The sequence below is a fragment of the Bos taurus genome, chromosome 19 (assembly GCF_002263795.3).
Source record: "Bos taurus isolate L1 Dominette 01449 registration number 42190680 breed Hereford chromosome 19, ARS-UCD2.0, whole genome shotgun sequence".
NCBI classification, from domain to species: Eukaryota; Metazoa; Chordata; class Mammalia; order Artiodactyla; family Bovidae; genus Bos; species Bos taurus.
The window spans coordinates 38,745,821-38,770,610 of NC_037346.1; the positions used below are offsets into that span (position 1 = coordinate 38,745,821).

The 24,790-nt window shown below is 55.1% G+C and overlaps 1 protein-coding gene across 1 annotated transcript; it reads right to left on the minus strand.

Moving 5' to 3' along the window:
- Positions 1-1,169: 1,169 nt before the first annotated feature.
- On the minus strand, positions 1,170-17,264 carry TBKBP1 (TBK1 binding protein 1). The gene is given in 10 exon segments (XM_015458794.3): positions 1,170-2,718; positions 3,723-4,183; positions 4,186-4,449; positions 4,632-4,750; positions 13,070-13,131; positions 13,326-13,501; positions 14,498-14,678; positions 15,700-15,804; positions 16,042-16,164; positions 16,547-17,264. Coding segments are annotated over 10 exon segments (2,019 nt in total). The 5' UTR covers positions 16,946-17,264; the 3' UTR covers positions 1,170-2,589.
- Positions 17,265-24,790: the final 7,526 nt, after the last annotated feature.

A 24,790-nucleotide genomic window follows, 5' to 3' on the forward strand; every position in this document is an offset into this window, starting at 1 on the left:
CCTCACCCCTTCAGACATATGCCCAAGGACCAGGTGAGGTTACACAAGCCATGCCCCACACAGCTCATTTCCAGGTCATCCTTTGCCCTTCTTTTCAATGGCTGGCATTTCTCTTTGCTTTGTGTCTTTTTACCACCCCTAATTTTCTCGTGTCCTTCTAGCAAATGCTTCCAGGGATCCAAACAAAACCCAGACACCTGGGTGCTGCCTTCATCCATGGCAGAAAGAAAACCTCTTCCATGAAGTGGGAGAAATCAGGGGAACTCATGTGCCAGAGATTCCAGAACCCTCTCTCACAGGGCTTGTAAGAAGCCATGTCCCATGGGGATGTCTGTTCTTGCCTTCCCTGGCAGTCAGGACTTGGCTGCAGATGAAATCAGGGTTGGATAAGCTTTTAGCAGCTATAGTTGTCAACTGCAACAGAGGAGCAGGGAAGTCTCCCTGTGGGGGCTGCACATTGGCACGGAACGGGGAGGGATGTAAACCCCAGGTCTGGAGCTGGACCTTGGGTCTTCAGTGAGCAATGGCTCCTGCCTTTTGCTTTTAAGTGAATCCTTGGCCAAAAAGTGTCACATGGAAATGAAAGGCACCAAGATTTGATGAGTAAGTAGCTCAGGCCCTTTCCGCAGACAAGAGGGCAAGGCCCAAGCTGGGGCAGAAGTCACGGGTTCACGACCTGGCTCTGACCTCCCAGGCTATGGTACTTTTCAAGGCAGCCGCTGAGCCGCTCCCCGCTCTCTGACCCACAAGGACATGGAACCCAAATAAATGTTCCTTCCTTTTTGAGGCTCCAGTCTGGTTCCTGGCATGAGAAATCATTTGATGAAAAAGAAAAAAACAGTGCTACGGGTAAACGAATCCTCAGGCTACAGAACCTCTACCTGCCAGACCTGCTGGGAGGGAAAATTCACGAGTCCCTGACACCTGCTCAGGGCTGGTCACGAAGACGCCCTCTGCTGCTCCCCATCTGTTCCAAATAAAGTCCACATCACAAGTCACCTGTAGCCACTCGCATGCCTGCGTCTCCAGAACCACCTGGGAACATGAGGGCCCTAAGCATCCCCTACTTGCCCTCCTGTGGTTGTGGTTACTTGAGACAGTTTCCAAGACCTTCCGCCTATAAGGGTTCGTTCTCTCCCTCCCCCAGCCACAGAGAGCACAGACCAAGAGCAGATGGAACAGGTAAGTTTTATTTGGACTTTCAACTTGTTCAGAGAGCTCAGGGGCCCCACCTCCCCTTTCCAGTCCCCCTTCCCTGTTTCCCCTCCCTAGGGGGACACTCAAGGTACAATGCCATGTGTCCCTGGAGTCCTCGACCCCTTGCCCACCCCGACACACCCCCACCCTCCCCTGCACTGAGGAGGAGGGGAGGGGTGTGAGGAGGTGGGGGACCTGGAAGCGTTGGATCAGAATGGTACATGCACTGACAGCAGCACCCACTGCCCCCGCCCGGGCTGAGGCCTGGGAGAGGCTTGCAGTGGAGGAGAGTGGATTCATCGTGGGGCAGCAGGCTCTTGCCTGGGAAGCTCCCCACCTCAGCCCTGGGGACCCCCTGGCCTCCTGCTTACCCGTCCTTCTGAGGGTACGACTCTGAGGTAGATTTCACAGAGGGAATGTGGGTCGCTGGGGTGTGGGAAGGGGGTTAGCTCTTTTGAAGTTGATCTCCACAGCACCCTGGGCCCATCCTCAGGTTCTGGCCTGGGAGGCTGGGCTGATGACATCCACCCAGCTATCAGAGGCTGAGTCACACCTGGGCTCCAGGGCACCTGTGGTGTCGGGGCTTGAGTGGGGTCAGGTTGGGGGGACGCATCTGCCTTAACAACCTGCGCCTTGATGCTGGGGGCTCCAGAAGAAGGGCATGGGCCTGGGAGGCAGACACAGATGGTTCACCGGCCTGAGGGTCATGGTGCCTCAGGGCAGACTCTTGGGGCCAGATGCTCCGAGTCCTTTAGGGTCCTCCCTCTCCTCTCCCACCCTCCCTATTCCCCAGGGTGGGCTGAGGGGGAAAACAGGGCTGGCCTGCAGGGAACGGCAAGAAACAAGATGCCTCCTTCCCCCATTGGGGGGGCCCATGCCACGAGCTCCAACCTGGCCAGGGGATGGAGGAACCGGCATCAGTGTGCAGGGCAGGCTCTGGGACCCCACAGGGAGGCACTCCCGGGACAGAGCACAGCCTGAGAAAGGTGGCCATCTGGGTAGGGGCTGGGGGAGCTTCTGGAGTCTTCTGATACCCTCCTCTCTCCCAGGCCCAAGCACTAGACACCTTCTTGGATTCAACTGTTTGAGAACAGAAAGGCAGAAGGAGAGGCTGGGTAGGATATGCCCCTCCCCATCCCAGCCCTTCCCACCTCCCCAGCAGTAGCCAGGGAGCTGGGGAGAGCCTTGGCTGACCTCCCAGGAAGAGTCAGGGCTGAGTGGTGCCTGGACCAGGGAAGACGGCACACACATTGACTCAGTAGCTAGTGGAGGTATCTGGGGGTCGCAAGGGGCAGGGGCCCCCCACGAGATTCATGCAGCATTCAAAGTGAGTGAGTGTTTGGGGGTGATGGGAGAAGGAGGAGAAACTGCCAGTGGGTGGGGGGAGGCACCCTAGATCTTGCTGTTCTCCAGGTGGGAGTCAATGTGTTTGATGAGGGCATCATCTGGGTACCCGACTGGGAAACCCAGCTGGCAGAGGGGGCAGCTGAGAATATCGGAGCCCACTGTCTCCATCAGCAGCTGTGGGGAGAGAAAGGAGTTGTTTATGGTCCACATCCATCCTTCACAGTCCCCACTTTCCAGCTTGCCCTTTCCTAGGACTCAAGACAGGGAGCGCTGTGGCATGAGAAGGCATCTGGGCACTTCTCCTACATCACCCCCTTCCTCCTCCTCCCTAACCACTTTCCACCAGTTAAGCACCCACTCTCCCAATCCTGGGCATGGTGTCCCCAGGTGGTGCTGAACAGGGAGGTAGGTATGCTCAGCCTGCCAGGATATCTGCAGCAATGAGGGGAGCCAAGACCCAGACATGCCCTCAGAATACTCGGACACAGCTCCCTGGTAACTCAGAGCAACGGATAATCCTAACAATGTACAGCCCCGAAATAACTTCGTCTGACTCTGGAATGTATTTTGGTCCTTCCAGGTGGCAAGGGTTGGCTCTGACATCCAGGAAACTCACTATTTCTGTGAAACGATACAGCCCTGAGAAACGGTTGTCTTCTAGACAGACAGAAAAGGGCAGGGGCTCTGAGGCCTGATAAACAGAACTGAATGAGCAGGGCTGTCCCTGTCGGGACCCAAGACCAGTGTCAGCATGGCCTCCACCACCAATTAATAGATGTTTACTATTGGGCCAGGCACTGTGCAGAGTGCTTTGGGTTCACCGCCTCCCTCTTGAGAATTCTCTAATGGAATCAGATAATAAGTCATTGTCCTCATTTTCCAGATGAGAAAACTGAGGGCCGAAGAAGATAAAGAAGCTGCCCGAGGTCCCAAAGCTATTAAGTGTTGAAGTCCAGAATCAAAGCAAGGACTGTTGCTCTGAAGACTGGATCTTTAACCATGAAACTGAACAAGTTTTAGAGTGCGGTCCCAATTCAAGCCAAGAAAACGCCACTGGAGAGAGAGGGGGACGCGCCGTCCGGGGGAGGAGCGTGGAGTCAAAGGAAGGTAGCCCCGCCCATCATTCGGTGCGAAGCCGAGGGCGGGGCTCCCGGGTCGACTGGCCAGAGTGCACTTACGTTAATGGACGGCCAGGACTGCGCGTGCTCGGCGTGGGCATAGGCGGTGGCGGCCGGCGACTCGGGGACCGGGAAGCCCGCGCAGAACGAGGCGCAGCGGATGGCGCCGGCCTCCGGGCTGGGCGGACTGGCGGGCACGGCCCACTCCTCCTCCTCCGACGGCTGCTTCTCGAAGCGCAGGCGGATGCCCTCGAAGGCGCGCCGCGGACTGAGGGGCCGGCCGGGGCCGTAGAGCTCGCCGCCGTAGGCCCGCGGCTTGGGCAGCGTGGCCGCCTCGGCTTGCAGCCAGGGCGGGGAGGCGCCCGCGTAGCCCGCGCCCTCCGCCATCTCTGAGTAGCTGCGCCGGCCCTGGAAGCCAGCCTTCACATGGTGGCTGGGCGGCTTGGCGTAGGCTCGCTCGGCCAGCGTCCTCTCCCCGGGCGGCGGGGGCGGCGGAGGCCGGGGCTGCGGGGCCGGGCAGGTGGGGGCCCGGGGGAGCGGCGCTGCGGGCTGGGGGACTGACACGGCGGCGGCACCGGCGAGCGCCGCTGCGGGACGGGCGACGGACAGGAGGGCGAGGCCGGAGAGCGGCGCTGCTGGGGCGAGGGGCAGGGGGGCCCAGGAGACCGGCGCTGGGGGACAGGGGACTGGCACGGGGGGCATGGGGGCGCCGCGCGGGCCGGCGGGGAGTGCGAGGGGCACTGGGGGGCCGGGGAGTGGCGCTGCGACAGCGGCGAGTGCCTCTGGCCTAGAAGAGAAACGGAACACGTCAGGTGACAGGGGTGAGGATAGAGGACGTCAGGACTGGGGAGCCCGGGCCTTGCCAGCCACCAGTGCCCACCCACTCTCCTCCCGAGTGGAACAGGCCGGGGCACCGGGGAAGGAAGTGGAGGGTGGCCACTGCTGCCCTCTGCCCTCTGGTCCTCTCACCGCCACTCCGGGCCTGCTCCTGCAGCAGCGTCCTCAGAATCCTCCCCTGCAGCGAACTCAGCTCCCGAAGCCGGCCCAGCTCCTCTGTCAGCTCCGTGTAAGCCAGCGCCAAATTCACCCTGAAGGACACCCAGTCACCCGGGTCAAGGCTTGACCACAGCCTGCCCTGACCCTGAGGTCAGAGGGCAGAGAGTGGGTAAGAGGAGAAGGGAAGTGGGTTTACTGTCACAGCTGTGGAGGAAGAACGGCCTCTGCCCTGGCATCTGGCCCTCCCCTCCCAGACCCTCCTACCCCCACTGCAGAAATTCTCTTGGGCATTAAGGGCCACCTCAAAGGGGAACCTCTTCCAGGGGGTTCCCTACACCTTACCTGGGGCTAGGTCAGTGGTTCCCAAGACAATGGGTGGGGGCTGGAGCGCTCAGTGATTTCAAGGGCTCCCTGAATCTGTGTATTCACTGAGCACTGTCTGTGGCCTGAACACATCTCATACAGGTATGTGTGAATGTGTTTCTAATCTGTGCAGAAACTGTGGTGACAAAACACAGATTCATCCAAAAGCTGCACTGAATTTATAGTAGCTTTTGTTGCTATGAGTTTTCTCAAAGTACTCATACTAATAGTGAAGTACAATCTGCGTATGGGGGCGGGGGCCAGAGGAGTTCTCACCTTTGGAAGATTAGAGACCGCTGTTGCACAGCCTATGAAGAGCCCCATTCTGTAAGTGAAGACATGGCCTCCTGGCTTGGCAGAGGTGCCGACTGATACACTTGAACCCAAGTACGCCTAGGTCCACTGCTTTGCTCCTTTCAGCCTTGCAACTCCCAGGACCACCAGGGAGCCCTTTACCTGGAGATCTCTGTGAACAGCTATTGTGCCCAGCACACCTCCAGGGGGCACCACTCACGTTAAGCACCTAACAAGTTGCCTTCTTCTGGAACTTCACTTGGAGTTCCTCAGACACAGAGATTATCATCACTGTGTTCGTATTCCCAGCATCTTGTCCAGGATCTGGTACCCGGTAGCTGTTCAGTAAGTCAATATTGAATTGAGCCTCTTTTATCATTTTTCTTTCTTGTTCCCTTTTTTTTTTCCTCTTTTTTGCCAGGCCATGCAGCATACAAGATCTTAGTTCCCTGGCCAAGAATTGAACCTGTGCCTCTTACTGTGGAAGTGTGGAATCTTAACCACTGGACCACCAGGGAAGTCCCTCTTCCCTTTTTTCCCTCCCACTTCCTGCTCAGGCCTCCAGGGCACCCACCCTCATGGAGCTGGAACAGACTCAGCAAAGACTTCAACCACTTCCTTTTCTCTCCCTTTCTCTTTGGGTCCCTTTGACCCAGAATTGCTGAATGAAAGTTACCATTCTGAGCACTGCCCCTCCTCTCTCTCCCACCCTAGCCTGCACACCTCCAGGGAGCCCATCCTGACATCACAGGAGACTGTGCCATGGCCTTGGGTCACCGCCTTCATCTCTGATCTGGGCCTGGACAGAGCCTGGGAGGCAGGGGATATTGTTTCCCCAGATCTTGCCCCCTCACCCAATCCAGAAGGGACTCTGAACTTTGTGGAAGTTGGAGCTGGAGGGGAAATGGCAGAGAGAAGCTTGGCCACTCCAGAGGGATTTTGTCTCGGGGAGGCGGGGGGCGGGGGGGTTGCCCCAGTAGCTGGGAAGCAAGGAGAGGGCCGTGCTCTCATCTCATGGTAACGGGACATGTAAGAGAGGATACATGTGAATGGGAGGGAGCAAAGGGAGGTGTGAGACCAGTGTGATGAGTGAGGAACAGGGTGAGTGAGTGAGTGAGTGGGTGTGTGTGAGTGTGTGTGTGTGTGTCTGACCAACCCCGGAGAAGAGGACGGGAAGTCGTGAGGTTAGGGCTTCAGAGGGCAGGAAAAGCCGAGGTGCAGCGGATAGATGGTGACTGAACTCCCTCGCTCTCGCCTTGTTCTCTTACTAATCCTGGGGCAGAGCTGGGTGGAGGGGGAGCCCTCCCACAACAAAGCTATTTTTAACTCATCTGGGCCAAAGCCAAATTACTGCAAACAGGCTGGGATTCTGGGGAACAACCCCATTTCTTAGGGAGGGAGAGTGCCCTCTACCAGTCTGATGGTGGACAGGAACAGAGGGAAGGAGTCCTTTGGGGAGCCTTTGCCAAGGTGCTGCAGCCTCTGTCCCATCTTATCTCAGCCCTTGGGTGTCCTATGTCCCCCACCCTCCTCCTCTAGCACAGGTCTACGGGAAGGAATGGTATCACCTTCATCAGACTGAAAGGTCCAGTCTATGGCCCATAGTAAATTGGGGACTTCCCAGTGGAAGGCTCCCCACTTCAAACCAAGGGGATCTGAGGGTAAGAGCTGCATCTCTTCCCTCAGACTGGGGGCCTTCCAGACAATCATGCTAACCCCCCAGTGGTGAGGGCAGGAGGGGGCTCTGGGTAGGGCACAGATGGAACATCCCCTCTGACCGAGCAGCCAGTTTCTCTCCCCATCTGCTTTCACTGCGTATCTCAGGTGACAGATACAGGTCGTCGCCTTCACACCCTGCCTCAGAGATCTCACCTGCCACACTCAGTTGCCAGGCCCCATCTCTCCTCTTCCTGCCTTCCTCCTCTTGTCAGGAGCTACCCCAGTTTCCAGCCCCGAGTTCCTGGCACCCTCCTCGCAGCAAAATAGACAAGGCAGCAGGAAATGGAAGGGAGAAGGCTCTAGCCCAGGACGCCCAGCCCCTCCTCCAGCTCTGCCCCCGCCCCTGCCCCGCTGCCCCGTGTCCTGCAGGAGCTCCAGGCAGCCCTCGAAACTGCCTCTGAGACCCTGGGCAAGGTTAGGGGGACCAGACCTGATGCTCCAAGGCGCTGTGAGACCTTCTTCCTGCATTGGGTGACTACCTACCTCAAGATTCGCAGGCCCGGGCTGCTAAGTACGCTAACGACCCGAATGACTCACGTAAGAAAACACTGCCAATTCAGTGGAAAAAAAATCTCAACTTCACAACACAACCAACAGTTGCATGCGTGCACCTGAATATACATTCCGCTTCCTGGCCCACACCTGAGCGCTATTTTCCACCATCACGGCTGTTTGGGAAGGCTGGGTCAGGTGAACAGCAGCAGATGCCTGCATCTGGGTGCTTCCTCATTGCTTAAATTATGGAGGAGAAGTTCCGTCTGAGTCTCTCAGAACTTGGGAAGCATCCAGAAAAGAATCATAATCTGTATGAGCCCTTATCAGAGGCCAGGCATTGTGCTAAGAACTTAATCTTCAGGACAACCCTGCAGTGTTGGCCGGCTTGTTACCTCCATGTTACAGATGAGAAAACCGAAGCTTACAGAGGTTAAGTCAGTTGACCAAAGTCATAAAACCTAGTAATAGTGGAGTTGCTGGAACGGGAGCTCTGGTCTCCAGGACGCTGAAGTCGAGGCTACTGACTACTCAGCTATCAACTGCCTTCCAAAAGGATCAGGGAAGGGGGAAAGGATAGGTGGGAAGGCAGCAGAAGGCTAAGAGGAGGAGAAAGAGGCTGGGGACGTCCAAAGTGGCCTGGGATCCCTGAGCATCACCAGCCCTGCCCGGGGAGGGGAGAGCAAGGTGCTCGTCACGTGTGGAAGTGGAAGAACAGAGTTTATATTAAGACGCCAGCTCAAGGTCACAGAGCAGCAGTGGCACAAAGCAGAGACTCAAACAGGCTCTTGGCACCTCAGCCTGCTGAGCTGGCACCTTTGGAGAAGCCAGAGTGCAAATGGCAGTGCTGGCAGGCAAGAGGGCTCCGAGCCCCTGTACACGATTCCACCCTCTGTTGGCTTATCCTTTCATTCTTTCTTTCCACAAATAATTCAGGGAGTTCAAAAACTCATGTGGAAACAATCATCTTCACTGTTATTGATAAAGCAACAGAGATGAGAAGGTTAGAGACCTAAGCATCTGCCTCTGTAGAAGGCCTCTTTCTGCCCCAAACCAGCTGGGAGACACACGGGCTTCTGAGTGCAGTGTCTTCCTGGTTCACTGCGTGCCCTGTGATGCGCTGGAGCCTCCATGAGGATGCAGATGTGGCAGGGTCAAGATTCAGGCTAGCACTGGGTCATGGGATTAGAACTAGGGACGGGCTCGAGGTCAGGATTAAGGCTGGAGTCAGGGTCTGATAAGATCATCTTCCGTCAGGACTAGAGACTGAGTTGGGGTCAGGATGAGGGATAGGGGTTACAGGCAGGGATGGGATCAGGATCAGAGCTGGTCATGTGGTCAGAATCCCTGACTGACACAATCAGAAGGAAAACAGAAATTCAGCATTCCCAGCTCCTCCATCCTTGCCCATAGCTGCCCCCGCTGCCCCCCAGCCACCTCACCCTTGCGGGGGCATTTAAGGACCAAACTTTCCACTACCCACAGGCACACCCAGCACTAGTCTTCCCGCCCGGCCTGACCCTCAGGGAGGGGACCACAGGCACCGGGCCGTGGAGCGGACTTGAGGTTGCGGGCTGGGGGGAGGAGGAAGTCGCTTGCAACAACCCAGCGATCTACCACTTCCTTTCAGGCGCCTTGAGCCCCTTCACTCTCCTCGACCAGCTATGACTTGCGGTCCACAGAGCCCGGCTCTTCATGGCAGCCCCTGCCACGCTTCCAGCTCAGCCAGATCTTTGTGTCTAGAAAGCCTCCCCAGATGCAGCTAATGGAGCAGTTTCACAGCAGGGTTGGAATCAGAGTCCTCCTCCAGGCTGGGGGCCCACAGATCCCAGTTTGCCCAGGGCTGTCCTGGTTGACAGGAGTCACCTGGCAGAATTATTAATAGGCCCTCCTTTCACTTTCAAAAGTGATCAGTCAACAAATCGGGCTGCTCCTCGTGTAAGGACCTCCGACCTGTACAAGAATTTGAACCATAAAAATACCACAGAAGTGCTATTACCCCATCGTTTCAGGACCTGCTTGGTATTTGCACTTAGTTTCTCTGATTTGCTCAGGGGACAGCACTGTCACATGGTTTTTGGTGAGACTCAAATGAGATTTTACAGGTAAACTGCCTCGCACGGTGTCTGCTGGAATGAGGACTTGGGGAAACGCCTTGGAGGTGGGAGGTGAAAAGGGGAAACCAGTTTTGATCCATTTAAGGAGATACCAGCTCAATGAGTTTGGTTTGAATGAGGGGAGGATGTGGTGTTCCTCATCGAGGGAGAGAGCGTGGGTAAGAGCTGCTCTCTGCCTCCCTGGCAAGGAGAGGGTCAGAGGTGGTTCAAAGCCCACCAACCCCTCAGACCACAGTTAGGTGGGCGTGGTGGGCCCCCGGCCTTCAGAACCCCTCCCCACCCTTGGGGAGCCCCGAGGCTGCAAGTGCTCAGGGCTTCAGTCCTGTGGGCCGGGCGTCCGGGCTGAAGGAAATTTGAAAGAAAGGAAGTAGGGAGGGTGAGAAGCGTGAAGGGGGAGGCCCTGGGCCCGCTGGCTCTGGGGCATGAGACTGAGCTCAGGGTACACGGGGGTCTCCGACTTCCGTCCTGACCCCCCTACACTGCCCTTGACCTCTGTGCAGAGTTTCCATCCTCTCTCTCTGAGTTCACACTTCTCCCCTACCACTAACCGCAAGCCCACGCAGAGGCTTGTGGGCGGAGAGAGGGGTGGGGGGGGGGGTGGGCGGAAAAGCACCCAGGCTGCAAGCTTGAGCCCCCCATGTTGGGGAAAAAGGCCTGTAGTTTTCCCCCTCATCGCTCATACTGAACCCCCATCTTCTCACAGGTGCTCCCCTCGTGGATGAGCCCCCTCCTTCACTGGTCCTGCACCCCCTCACTAAGCCCCTTCTAGAAGCCCCCTCTCCACAGTCGCCCTTCCACCCTCAGTGCTAGCCACACCCCCAGGAAGGCCGCACTCAGGATCTGAGACCCTGAGTAGGCCAGAGGAGGGGGCCATGGGTCTGCACTTCTCGCTTGGCTGGGACCCTTCTGGTCTCCACTCCCATCTCTTCCTTCATTATTGCCTTTAGCCCGTGGTCACTGAAGGTGGGTCACCTTCAGTGGCCCTTCCCCTGGGCACTGACCACCAGACGCTGCGCTGACCAAATGGCCGGGAAATCTTGCCCCGAGGTCAGATTTGGAGGGTGGCGATCTGGTCTGGGTGCCCATTGTCAGAGGAACACTGACGATGGTCTTGTGAACCAGGGGTTGGGATAGGGGAGACTGGAAACCTTGGGGCTGGGCCTGCCTCCAGGCCTGGCCCCTCAGCACCGGGTGGCCTCACAGAGGGGAGCTAATAGAGGCAGCGGCAGTGCGGGGAAGGCTATGTGAACAGCCAGGACTCCCACGGTAAACGTGACGACCACCCTGGAGGCATCTACGCCAAGGAGGGGAGCACCTCTTGGGATACAATGAGTTCCCACGGAGGCGTGGGCTGGACTCAGGAACCTTGGTGGCCCTCTCTTCCACCTTCACACCTCCATCCAGATAACCCACCTCGGCTATCCTCTCCTGGAAGGCCCACATGTAAAATTCCCACGCACCTGAAGGGTCAGGCAGAAGTAGAAGGAGGGGCTGGCGCGGGGAAAGGAGCTCAGAGCACGTGACAGAGGCCTCCCCAGGTGGGAGGACAGGGGAGGGAGCACTCGGGAAGCAGCTTATTACTAAAAGGAGCTGAGCTTATAAGAAAATAAAACTACCGGGGGAGTGAGGACTTCCTCTGAGAATTAACTCTTGCCAAGCTGGGGCTGTCCAGAGATGCTTGGCCTGAAAGGAACTGTCAAGCTGGGCAGGCAGGGCCTGGCTGGCTCCAGGGGCAGACGTCCGGGAGGCCGTGAGGCAGAGTCCAAACCATGGAGACCCGGGGGAGGAGCTGGAGGTCACCTCTGGTAGGACCAGCCCGGAGCAGAGCCCAGCTCCCTCTGGCTAAGGGACAGGGTGAGCATAGGTGCCCTGAAGGGGGGAGGAACAGGGGCTGTTCTGGCCAGGATGAGTGGCATGGATGGCACGACCTCCAGAGGCATCTGTGGGAGGGAGTCTCTCTTTCCCACTCACTTGGCCCCTGGGGACGTGCCACCTCTTCTCGGCCTCCCCCACATCACCTTCCTCTCACATTCCTCAGCAGTGATGGACCGCTGAGCCTGTGAGGGAAACCTGGGGCCAGCGAGGTGAAATCAGCAGAGCTGAGCCACTCAGCATCCCAGGAGGGGTCCCTGAGATCCGAAGCCTGGAGTTCAGACTCCAGCCAAAAAAAAAATCCTCTCTCTGGGTTCAACCTATTGAGGGAGGCTTCTCTACTGGTCTTCTGGGAGGGAGGTGGATTCAGTGAGCCATAAAGGGAGCTACAGTGTGACTTTAGGGGCAAGCTAGGATTCTAGAACATGTGTGTGTATGTGTGTTTTCCGGGTCTGGGCATACAGGCTAGGACAGGCTCTGAGCGCCAGCCACAAGCTAGGGTGGACCCTCTCTGCAGAGGCCCCTAACAGTGAGGAGTCCCACCCATTAGTCCCACAAACTAGGTTCTCACTCCCCAGCTATCACAGCTCCACCCAGGTCCTCACCCCAGGGTGCAGGGGGAGGTGAGTGTACCCCTGACTGACCAGAAGCAGGGAGGAAGGTGAGGAGGCCCAGGGGGTCCCAGAGCCGGGTGTGTGTGTGCTGGAGGGTCGGCTCCTGCCCTCTCCAGGCCTCAGTCTTCCCCACCAATGAAAGGAGGGAGTCTGCATCATACTCCTCATCTTGTAGGGGGAAGGCTTAGGCGGAAGGAGGTTTGTGCTCTATTTCTCAGAAAGTGGGAGAGGAGGAGTTCGGGTGCGGATGTGAGAGGCACCAGGCTCACTGCTGCCAGGCTGCGTGCACCCTCTCCCTGGCTGCCCAGTGCTGCCCCAGAGGCCCCACTACTCGGCGCCCTGCTGACACAGCGCCCTTCCCACCTACTGCTGCTTCTCTTTAATGGCAGGATCCCCAAGGATCACCCCAGCCTAATATGTTCTAATTCCTGAGTTGCTGCTACAGGAACTCAAGGAAGTCTGTCCTCTCCTAAGTCTTAGCTTTATCTCTCCTGAGGTAGGAAACAAGATACCACAATCCTGAAAGAGACCATCATCTCCTTCCTCCTCGTCAGGGAGAAGCTGGTTAACCCAACTGGCTGGGCCTTGTTACTGGGATAGCAAATGAGTCCCAGAGAGACCCAAAACTCACCAGAGGACACAACACAGCAGCAAAGCTGCCGAGAAAGTCTCTCTCAACCCGACACCTCGACAAGACACAGGCCTGGGTGCCAGAGAAAGCAAAGGGAACCTCCTAGAACCTGAGCATGCCAGAACCTCGCCTCCTTCCCTGTGAAAGACGCAGAGCCACACAAGCAACCCAAAACACAGCCCTGACTGCTTGGAAGAGAGGTTCCCCCAAACAATGTGGAGGGGGAGGAGTGAACCAAAGAGGGAACCTGGAAAATGCCACCCCCTGGGTTGCAGAGGTTAAGAGGAAGAGGATTACAAAGTGACTTACTGATCATCCCCAACTCTTTTCACCCACGCCATGTCCCGCTCCGACTGGTTGGAGGCTAGATCCTAAGGGAAAGATGGAGCAGTCAGACCCCAACCTCACTGGCCTGGACCTCCCTTCTTTACCATTCCCAGGGCGGGTCTGTACTCAGTGAGAAAACCCCAGATCTCTGTAAGAGTTCTTTCCAGCAGCTCCCAGCACTCCACAGAGCTCCACAGGTGCCAGAGCAGGGGCCTGGGGTTGGTGCCCCCGCTTTTACCTGGGCCCGGGTCTCCTGCAGCTGCTTCAGCTCCCCCTGCAGCCGCTCACACTCGGCCTGGAGCTGCTCCTCCCGAAGCTGAGCCCCTCGGGCCTCTCCCTGGGCAGCCTCCAGAGCCTCTTCCAGCCGCCGCCGCTCCAGCTCACTCATACTCGGCGTGGCGCCTGGCCAGCCTGCTGCAGAGGAAAGGACAATGTCACGCTGGAACCAGCTGCTGGGTACCCTCCACCCACTCCCAGATTAACACAAAGTGAAACAGGTGAAAACTGCAGCATGAGGGTTCCAAGAGAGACAGCCAGACGGCAGCCACCCCAGGATGACAGATAAACCTCTACTGAGAGCAGAGGGCAACGATGGGCTGAGTTGCATTTTCTAACCTTCCTGGAGGTCAGGGGAGAGACAAAATGGGCTTTGGAAGAGTTTCCCTGGTCGGACTCTCGTCCGCAAGCATCCTTAGGGGCCTCTTCTAATCGCAACCAAAGACAAGCAGGGGGACTCTGGGTGGGGCCGCCCTCTGCTGGCATATATAGGAATTGCAGGAGGAGGCTGTGAATGAAGGATTTAAGGGCGAGATGTCAGTTGGGAGAAGCTGGAGTAATAACGTGAGGTGAGGGCACAGTTGGTTAAGGAGGGATGAGGTGATTATGGGAGAAATTTAAGACAGTATAAGTTGAGCGCCGAAGAACTGATGCTTTTGAACTGTGGCGTTGGAGAAGATTCTTGAGAGAGTCCCTTGGACTCCAAGGAGCTCAAACCAGTCAATCTTAAAGGAAATCAGTCCTGAATATTCACTGGAAGGACTGATGCTGAAGCTGAAGCTCTAATACTTTGGCCACCTGATGCAAGAACGATTCATTGGAAAAGCCCCTCATGCTAGGAAAGACTGAAGGCAGGAGAAGAAGGGGACAACAAGAGGATGAGATGGTTGGATGGCATCACCGACTCGAAGGACATGAGTCTGAGCAAGCTCTGGGAGACGGTGAAGGACAGGGAAGCCTGGCATACTGTAGTCCATGGGGTCACAAAGAGTCGGACACAACTGAGTAACTGAACTGAATTGAATGCGGCGTTGACTAACAATCTGAAACCCTGGAGGTGTCCAATAGGGTTGAAATGGGGGGCTGGCTGGGGGGACTTTGGAGTATGGAAATCAGGGGTCACTGAGAGCTCACCGTGACTCAAGCTGGATCCCCCTCTCAGTGCCAAGTAGTGAAGGTCCAGATCAGCACAGGGCGGGGCAGGGGCGGGCGGGGGGCTCAGGCTGGGAAAGTCTACATCCCGGAGGCCTTGCTGCTGCCGCAGCTGCTGCTCCAAACCACAGATCTGCCGCAGGTGAGTCTCCACCAGGGCCCGCTATAGCGGGAGAAAAGAGGGTGAGGGTCTGCACCAGGCCAGGGCACCCCAATGGGCTCCCTAAACCCAGGACTTCCCCACGTCTGGGTATCCATCACCCCTCTAAACTGAGCGGAGGCCCCAGGTCACATATCCCAACTCCACTCTCCAAGTGGCCATGAGTACAAGGTCCCTCCCATCAACTGCAATGCAGATGTTTCTGCCCCTTGCAAGGTCACAGTTAATGCCTCTTCCCTGTCTCTAACACAGAGAAACACTTCTAAAAACACTCAGCCCCCTGTCTGTACACTGCCACCCCCTCAAGAGCATAAAAGCTTCCATTTGTATATGTGACATAACTACTCTGGGCTTTGTGTACCTCATCTGTAATATGGGGCTAACCACACCTACCTCTGAGGTCAGTTTGTTACAAGGATTAAAATCAGTAAATATACCTGAAGAGATAAGAATTATGCCTGGCACACAGGTAAGTGCCATGTAAATACGGTTAAGTCAAAGCATTTTTACATGAATGTCCCATAACAGCTCAGCAAGGTTGTTATTATTTGCCCCACTTCTCAGAGGCAGGACAGAGGCTAAGTGACTTGACCCAGGTCATAGCTAGGAGTCAGTAAGAGACCACGTCTCCTGATTGACACCTGCCCACTTGCTCACCTGCATGGCCATACTGTGACGTAGAATCACACACAGGCCAAGGCCCATCCCAGCAGTCACAAACACCTCCAGTCCCCTCTGCCCTCACCCATACAGCCTTCCAGCACAGTGCTATAGGCAGAGGGTCAACCCAGCATGAGACCCAAACATACACACAGACTCACAGTGTTCTACAGGGCTACTCACATAGTCATCTTCTGTCACTGCATAGTCAGGATGTACACAGAGCTGCTCACAACTTGCATGACACCCACAACCCCACTCACCAGACGTGGACACTCACAGACAGACATGAACACGCGGAGTGCATACCACAAGCACACAGCCAAGGTCACACCCTCAAGCACCCAGGCTCCTTGGACCTCACCATCTCCCCCAGCTCCGTCTCCAGGTCACTCTTCTCTACGCAGAGCTTCTCGTAAGCCTGGATCATCTCCCCAAGCTGTTCTTCCTGCTCCTTGTTTTTCTGCAACTGGATGAGGCACAGAGAGGGTAGAGGGCAGCCAGAGTCAGGCCTACCTTGACTTGAGGGCAGAGCAGCACCCCGTGCCTCCCACCCCCACTGCCAGCACCCAGTGGAGGGGCAGGCGGACTTGAAGCTGGTACTGTGGAGGACCATGGCCATCTATGATCAAAGAGACGGAAGGCCAGAGGCTGGGGTTGGGGATTATCAGAGGTGGATTGGAACAAAGACTCGGGGAGGGCTCACCTCATGCTGGAACTGGTTGAGCCGTTGCTGCAGGCTGACTTTCTCCACCTCCAGCAGGGAACCATCCTTGATTTCATATAGAGAGAAACCGTGCTCCTCCCCAAAGTCACTGATCAGTGGGTACTGCAAATGAGGTAGGCCCTCAGAAGAGCTTCAGCCTAGCTGTGTCCCCATCCCATAACCTGACTCAGAGTTCTAGCCTCTCCCTCCCAGTTCCAGTGGGATCTGTTCATCCTAATTCCCATGGCCCAGGAAGCGGTTCCCACCAACCAGATCTTTTTTAGATCTAAGGTCTAGCGCTCCTAAGAGGATCCCTCCCGATCCCTTCCTGATTGGTGCTGGGCTCTCCGGAGTCCCCATCCATCTAGAGCAGCCACAACCCTCACGAGGGATCCTCGAGTGCCCAAGACCCCTCTTTCAGATCCCTGGAGTCTCTGCTGGATCTCCAGCAGCCCCCTCCCCTGCCACACACACAGTCAGACCCCCATCACACCCAGGTTCTGACCTTAATCTCGTAGACTTTGAGGCGGCGGCGGAGGGTGGCATTCTCCCTCTCCAGGCCCCCCAGCCTCTCCTTGATGTCTCCGTAGGCTGTGATCAGGGCAAAGTGGGAGGCAGAGCACATGTCCTCTCCCAGCGAGGGGTCTCCAGGGGCATCCAGCCACACCTCACTGGGCCCCAGGGCCTCCTGGGTCAGGATGCTGATGTCATCCTCAAACATGGACTCCATGGCAAGGGCCTGGGCCACAGCCCGCCCTGGGCCTCCTGGGAGAGCAGGAGCAACGGTGGGGAGGGGGCCCAGAGCTTGTCCCAACACCCCTTGTCCTGGCCTGAGGAGCTCTATGGCCAGCTGAGATGCAGCCTGGTCCTGCCCCTGTGTCTCACAGCTCCCTCCCAGACCCATCTTCTCTTCTCTGCTGCCCTGGGGAAGGGGCTGGGACCAGAATCAAGTAAGACTTGCGGGGGACAGAGGGAGCGGTGACAAATAGGGACAAGTAAGCGAAGCCAGAAGCAGAGAAGGACTCTTTCTGGAACTCAGGGAGACCTGTGGACAGGAGAGCGCTGCCTTCCCAGCACAGGGGGCCCAGATGAGGCCTGCCTTGACTTGCTCCTCAGCCCCCTCCCCACCCCAGGCCTCACTTCCCCAAATACCTCTCTGACAAGCTCCTCATGCCAGGCCTCAGGCACCCCTGGCTCCTCCCTAAGGAAGGCCCGGTGCTTCTGGGAGGGTCAGCCCCACCACTGTCGGCACATCCTCTGCTGGGCCCCCGCCCAACTTCCTCCTGTAGGATCCCAGAGTTCAGGAAAAGGAAGCGCCTCCCCAACTCACACTGGGTTTGTGGCAACCCTCCAGGCCCTCCTCACCCCTGACCAGGGACCCACAGGAAGTCCTCGGCTGTGTCTGAGGGAACACAGAGGGGAAAGGGGCTCTGGGAGAGGCCTCGGGGCTCAGGTGAAGAGGGCAGACAAAGAACTCCTAAGCCCAGCCTGTGTGCCTGCACACAGGGAAGTGGGGAGCCCTGGGAGGGGACAGGAATGACTCAGGGCTCCCGAAAGAGTAGGCGAGGGGGGGCGTGTGTACTTCTCCTGGCCCTGTTTATGAATGTGTGTCTGTGGCTGGCATGTGTGGGGGGAGTGTGTGTGTCTGTGAATGAGTGTAGGTGTGTCATAGTCAATGAGCGCCTTAAGCGGGGATGCAGGCGGGGGTCGGATGTTGGGAGAAGTGACCGGGAGGCCGTGAGTGTTTGTGTGTGCACGCGTGCGTGAGCGTGTGTGAAGGGTGGGCACGTTCGGGGCCGTGTGTCACGTGAGGCACTATGGGAATGTCCGAGGTGTGCGCGCGCGCCGGAGCATGTGTGCGCGTAAGACAGGGGGCTCCCGAGGTGTGAATTGAGGCAGTGGGGTCCGCGACCTCCCAAAGCCGGGCAGCAAAAGCCTTGGATGGAGAGGGCTCGGGCCCAGGCCCCAACACCGCCCCGCATTAAGTGCCAGGGAAACGCGTGTGACCGGGTCTGAGTAAGAAGTGTGTGCGCGTGTTTGTAGGGCTGGCCCCACCTTTAACCCTCTCCTCTCCAAGCCTATCCCCTCTCCCCCAGCTCCGCTCACCAGCGCTCACCACACCCCCGACCCCCGGCCGGCCACCTCGAGCCCAACCCCACGAGCTGGGGCTCTGCCGCCTGGGCGATCGCGACCCGCGTTTGCTTCCTCTGCATTCTCTGCCTTCGGCCCAGCGGCCCCGCGCGAGCGCGACGACAGGCGGATGGGGAAGGGGTGCCTCCTCGGCCCGGGCCCCTTCTGCGGCCCCTTTAAGAGCCGCCCTTTAAACCCCTTTTGCTCGGCCGACAGAAATTGTCGCCCCTCCCCTCTCAGAGGCCGAGACCAGGCAGCCCCCTCCCCCACTGCCGCCGAGCCCCGGGCCCCTAGTCCACCTCCCGGGGCCGGGGAAGGGGCTCCGGAAGCGGTGCGGCCTGAGAAGCGGCAGAGGAGGGGGGAAAAAGAGAATGCGAACGGCCGACGCCGGACCCTTCCCCTCCCTGCTACCCTGGACCAGCTGCGGGCCAACCTCTTCTCCAGCCCACCCCGCGACCCCCGGGGGCCGACCCTAGGCGCCGCTCCCCTCCCCCCCGCCCAGCCCTGCCGGGACTCACAGCTGCTGCCGGTTCCTGCTGGTAATCGCAGCTTACCCCCTCCGCCTGCTCCCTCCCCAGACGGGCACCGGTGCCCCCACCCCCCTGGCACCGCGCTCCGCTCTCGCCCTGTCGCCGCCGCCGGGTCTCTCCCCACCCCCCACCCCTCCCCCCAGCCCCCCCTCCCTCGCTCCCGCCCCGCTCCTCCTCCGCCGCCGCCGCCGCCGCCGCCGCCGCCTCCTCCTCCTCCTCCCCGGCTGCTCCGGGTTTCTCTGGCTGGGAAGGCGCCACGGACCCCGCCGCGGCCACCACCACGTGGCGAGGGGCGGCCGGCCCCCGCCGTGCGGCCCAGCCTGGCTGCGCGCCCGGCGCCCACCGGCTCCCTGCCGCGCGGCCCGCGCTCCGCGCCCCCTCCCCGACGCCTCCCCACGCAGTGTGGCGTGGCGGGTGTGTGGGGGCGTCTGCGGACAGCGTAGGGACTCGGGTGGTGCGTTGGGATTTGCTTTGAGGATGTATATTTTATGGGAAAGTGAGATTCTTTATTGGATTGTTTTGGTCTTTGCTCTTTTGAGAAGGAAAACATTAGACCTACTCTTCATTGCTCTTCGGGGAGGGGGCATTGTTCTGATAATAAATACAGTAACCGTAGGGTTCAGTCAGATTAGAGTTAAATCAGTAACTTTGGAAATGAGAATGAACTGAAGAGAGAAGTTTATTAGGAAGGAGAACAGCTTCCCTCTCTCACACACAACCCCCTCCCCCAACACACAGAGGCACCCACAGGCCAGCGAAATGAACAAACAGATTTCACCCTTTCCACAAAGAGTACTTGAGCACCTGCCAAACTGCTGGGCAGGAGTCACAAGTTTTTGTCCCTTCCCCACTGTGTGACCTTAGGCAAGTTACTTAACCCCTCTGAATTAAATTGGCGATAATTCCTGACCTGGACAACTGTAGAAGAGGAATGGGGATAGGAACTAAAGGTGATCTGTGACTTGTCTCCTCTCGAGTGTTAAAATCTTTTTGGTTATTCCCTGATGGATTAAAAAACGTGGGCAGAGGCATGATCAGCGGGGCTGCAGTAGGGAATGATCTGGGAAATTCTGGAGGACTCTGGCTAACTCCTGACAAGCCAACCCTGGAAGCAGGGTATAGGGTAAGTCAGGGGCTTTGGATGGGTTCAGTATTTAGCTTGAAGCCTCACATCTGGAGAGAAGGTTCAGGCTGCTGGGAACCTGAGCCTACGTTTTTGGCTACTGGAGGAAGAGGTGGTGAATGTGGAAAGGACAGGAAAAAAGGTTTCTTGCTTGCTGTGAGCTTTGAGAAGCAGCAGCAGCAGCTCCCATTTTGCCCCACTGTAGGGAGAAGAGTGGACTGAAGGGTGAACTCCTCCCAGAAGAGCCAGCAGAGGCTCTGTACTCCTTCGTTTCAAAGAAAGGGATTCTGACTGGCTTTCTACCTCCTTTTCCTGCTGTTTTCCCTTCCAGTCTCTCCTGCTAGGCTTTTACAGTCCAGAACACTGGCTCTTTTCTGAGCCATGTGGGACAATCTACCTGCCCTTTAGATATGAAGGCTACCCAGCTGGGACCCCACTAATCCAGACTGTACAGGTTCTCTTCCAAAACTCTTAGAAGACCAGGCAAAAGACTGGAGGCTGGGCTTAAATGTAGTCGGTTGCCTGAGGTCTTAATGACCATGCACTGGGCCATTAGCTGGACCTGAAACTGACTGGCAGACCTCTCACTGGAAAGGGTAATGGGCCCAGGTATAGTCTAAGCACACACTCTACAGGATTAGTTGTCAGCTCCTGATGCTTCTGAGCTGGTCAAGGTTCAGCCCTGAGTCACGTGGCAGGGCCAGCCCAGTGATTTATCTGGGATTCTAAGCAGTTGGTAGCAAAAGCCCAACAGATATTATGCCTGGTTCAGGTGCCCCCAAAATACCTCCTTGGAATCTAGACCTAATTTCATAGCATCCCCCCATTTCTGGCTCTGTTGTTTGTATTGGACAGACATTGAGAACAGGAACTGCATTTTATCCGTCCTTATCCCCAGCTGCCCTGATAGTACCTGCTCACTGTACACTTACTCAAGGATTTCTTGAACACCTGTTGTCTCTCCTACCCTCATGGAGCTTATGTTCTAGTAGAGGAGTCAGATGGGAAAAAAAATTTAATAAATGAAACAATTATAAATTGTGATAAAGAGTAAGAAGACACAAGGGGCAACAATAAAGAATAATTTTTTGGGGGGTGGGAATCTGCTTTAGATAAAGTAGTCAGAGAAGGTCCTCTGATGAGGTAATGTTTAAGCTAAACTTTAAAGGGTAGGAAGGAGTGTTCCTGGTTGAATAAGTGGGTGAAGTTGTGTGACTTTGGATGTTACCTCTCTCACCTGAGAAAACTGGTGATTGGTCTGAATCCCTTCTAAGAACCCATATTATCAGGGTTCATCATGATAGAGACAGAAAAAGGTAAAACCCAAGGTCCTGGGGAAAGTGGGGGGTGAGAGGAAAGGCGGGACTGTGGTGGATGGCTGAGTTACTGATGGGAGAGACAGAAGCAGGGCCCAAGTCACCCCAACATGTTTTCTCCTTGGAAATCAGGGTGGGGACTGTCTCCCACTCCCAGGACTCTTGCTCTGGAGAAACACTATTTTTCCTGTCCCATTCTTGCCTGAAATGGAGGCGGTGGTGTTAGCAGCTGGCAAAAAGATTGAATCAAAATAAAATGCAGATGACTCAAATAGAATCAGGCAGGCAGAAAAATTGATTAGACACATGTGACAATGCTGGATTCGGTTGCCACCTTAGCCCTCCCGTTCTAGACCCTAGAAGATTAGGGTTTGCTCCAGAACCATCCTGGGATTCCAACTGTAGCTGATAGTCTTCCATCATATCAGGGGTTTGTTTGCACAGTGGTGGCAAGACTCATTCCTTCACCAGATCCCCGTTTCTGTGGAGGTAACGTACATCCTCCAATCAAATCTGCAAGGTTTGGGTGCAAAGTTTATAACTATTTTGTGCTTCATATTTTTCACAACTATGTGCATTTCTGCTGTCTCCCAATTAAAAATTAGTCTATAGGCATACCTTGTTTTATTGTACTTCATTTTATTGCACTTCCCAGATACTGTTTTTCACAAATTGGAAGTCTGTGGCAACCCTGCATCGATCAAGTGTATTGGCACCAATTTTCCCACAGCGTTATTTTTAAATGAAGGTACGTACATTCTTTTTCAGACATATTGCTGTTGCACACTTAATTGACTACAGTATAATGTAACTTTTATGCACAGGGAAACCAAAAAATTGGTATGACTTCGTTTATCAAGATGATCGTCTCTTTATCAGGACGGTCTATTAACAGAATCCACAATACCGTTGAGGGAGGTATACCTCTACTGAATTTTTGAATACTATGTGCTGTCCAGCAGACGTGAGTTCCATGGGAAGGAGGTTTTATTTGCTTCATTCACCACTGTATCCCTGGAGCCTGGCACATAATTCAGTGATAGTTATTGATCAGTTAATTAATGCATGTTGAGATCCTGTGCTTAGAACTTTCTATTTTCCTTCATTGGGATCCCTATTTTGCAGACGAGGAGTCTCCCGATCAGAAAAGAAGAATTTGCACAAGGTTATACTCTAAGGACTTAGAATATTTCGAAGGGCAGGGCTCAGAAAGTAGGAGGCATTGCTCATTGGAATGAAGAGCTAATTCACAGGAAGCCATTTCTTAATTCTTTTCTTCAGGATGGTGACAGGCTGCCCCTCTGCATCCAGAGCTCAGGCCCGGCTCCAAAGCTGAGACGTACTTTGCTTTCAAACAAGAAGGTATGTTCCATACCAAGAGTTAAGCTCAGGAACTTACGGCCTAGGAGCATTTGGGAGAGGGAACAGCTCAGGCCTCCTACCCAGGCTGCACTGCCCATGATTGGCTGATGGCACAGGGGTAATTCAGAGGTGGAATGCACTTTCGGGCCACCATGCACCAATATCCACCCTGCTCCCCGGCCCTGGTTCCCCAAAGCTTCTATCTCAGAGGGCAAGTGAAACAGAGAAGTACAAGGAGAAGGTTCAAACTCCAGCTGGGAGTAAGGTTGGCTTTAGGAAGTATGTCACACACCTCCTGCCTCCATCCTTGAGCTGAGGTTGACAGTTGACAAATGGTTCACAGTGGACCTCAGAATCAAGGCAAAATGACTTCATCGTTTAATTCCGAAACCCCTTCATCCATGTCTCTCCCTGCTTGTTACCTGTAGGCTTGCTGGGAGCAGTGGTTCATCTGCTTATTCTTGAGCCGCGCACAGCAGTCTGCAACAGTCCAGCGGGACAAGCACAGCATGGGGAGTCAGCACTGCTTCGCTTACCAGTCTTTGGGCAAGGTTCTTGCCCCTTCTGCACTTCTTTTCTCCTCTGTGAACTGGGACTAAAATGGTGTCTTTGTTATAGGGTTGATGACGGTTACTTGTATTAGTTTATTTAAGATGCTTATTACAAGCCTGGCATCTTGTTAAGTGCATAAAATGAACACTGTATGACTAACTATTGACTAATCCTGCTCCCATTTCTCTAACCCAAGGTTGAGAGGCTAGCCTGAAGTCATCCAGCAAATGAGGGTAAGAGCCAGAAGCCCAAGCCTCTGCCCTTCAAAGGCTAAGTGATGCCATTTCAGAGACTCCCTCAGTCATTAGTTCAACAAATATTTATAAAGGTCTACTATACTTCAGACACTGCCCTAGGCTGAGGAAAACAGTCAAGGTCACCAGATTTGGGAGCCTTCATTATAGTTGGCAAATCTGGCAATAAATAAGCAACAGATGTACCTTTACATAATGCTGTGAAGGAAACGGATGGCCTATCTTAAATACATACAGTATGGGTCCTTGTTTTATATCACTAAGATGGACAGGATCGTCTAGGACAAATCAGAGAAAAGCTTGCCTTTTGGCATCTGACTGGCCAGGGTTTGAACTCTAGCTCCACTGTGACCTTGGTCTGATAAATTACCCTTTCTGCCCCTCAAGCCTGTATATTCTCCCATACAGCATTCTGCTAAGGTTGTGAGAATTAAGGTATAATAAAACATAAAAAATCTCAGCGTTTACAATTTTTCACACCAGAGAGGTCAGGCTGGAATCCTTGACGAGGCCAGGTGCAACTAACCTTGTACTTTTATGTCCTTTCTCAGTGTTAGTTGAGAAGGGAGTTCAATAGGAATGGGGAATTATCTGGAGGACTGTTGGGAAGATCCTTCGGGGACGCAGCTCCTCCTCATTAGATAATGAACAGATACCATTCTTTGCTGCAAGTATACTTTCAATGGAGAAATGTTCTTGCCCTCACTCAAAATTTAATGCAGTCTAGTAAGAATTACAAGTTATCCTCTAAAACCCAGTAATCTCCAAAGTTGGGTACAGAAAAAAAATATTAGAACTCCTACTTATATTTATTTTTCATATGATTGCTTTTTAATGTTTTTGTGTCTTATGATCACACAATGTACAGGTACAGTAGCACAGGCATATCATCTATCAACACATAGGGTGTGCATGGTCAAAACTTTCTTACTGACGGGTGTGCGGTCAGAAATGGTGAAAGGCCACGTGGAGGCTAAGGTAGGAAACGAAGGTCAGCCCTCATTTTACTCGCCCAACATAAAGTAAGAAAGTGCACTTTTCCATAAAGTAGCCTGCAGGCATCTCACTGCACTAATAAACCGCAGGGTGAAAGAAAGGACCGTTTCTTAATCTCAAGTTAGTGTTCTTTCCTCTGTAAGTTTCGGGTCTAGGGGGGCAGAGGTGGGGAAAGAGTGTAAGCAGAAATTAAGTACACGCTGCAAACTAAAAAATCCAACTTTTGGATAAGCCATTAGACAGACCAGATCATTAGCCTGAAAAGTATGCACAAGACAGGACAGGCTCCAGCAGTTTCAGATTTCTCTGGACAGGAAACCTCCTCCACGTCGTTCTTTCTCACTGCCTCATTTGTAGCAAACTGTTCCTCACTCATTTCCCAGTGTACTACAGTAGAGCTTGTCCTTAGATGTGGCCTTCCTCTCCCCAACTCACACATCTATCACCATACATACCAGCTTCTTTCAAACAGCTCATTTCACCTCC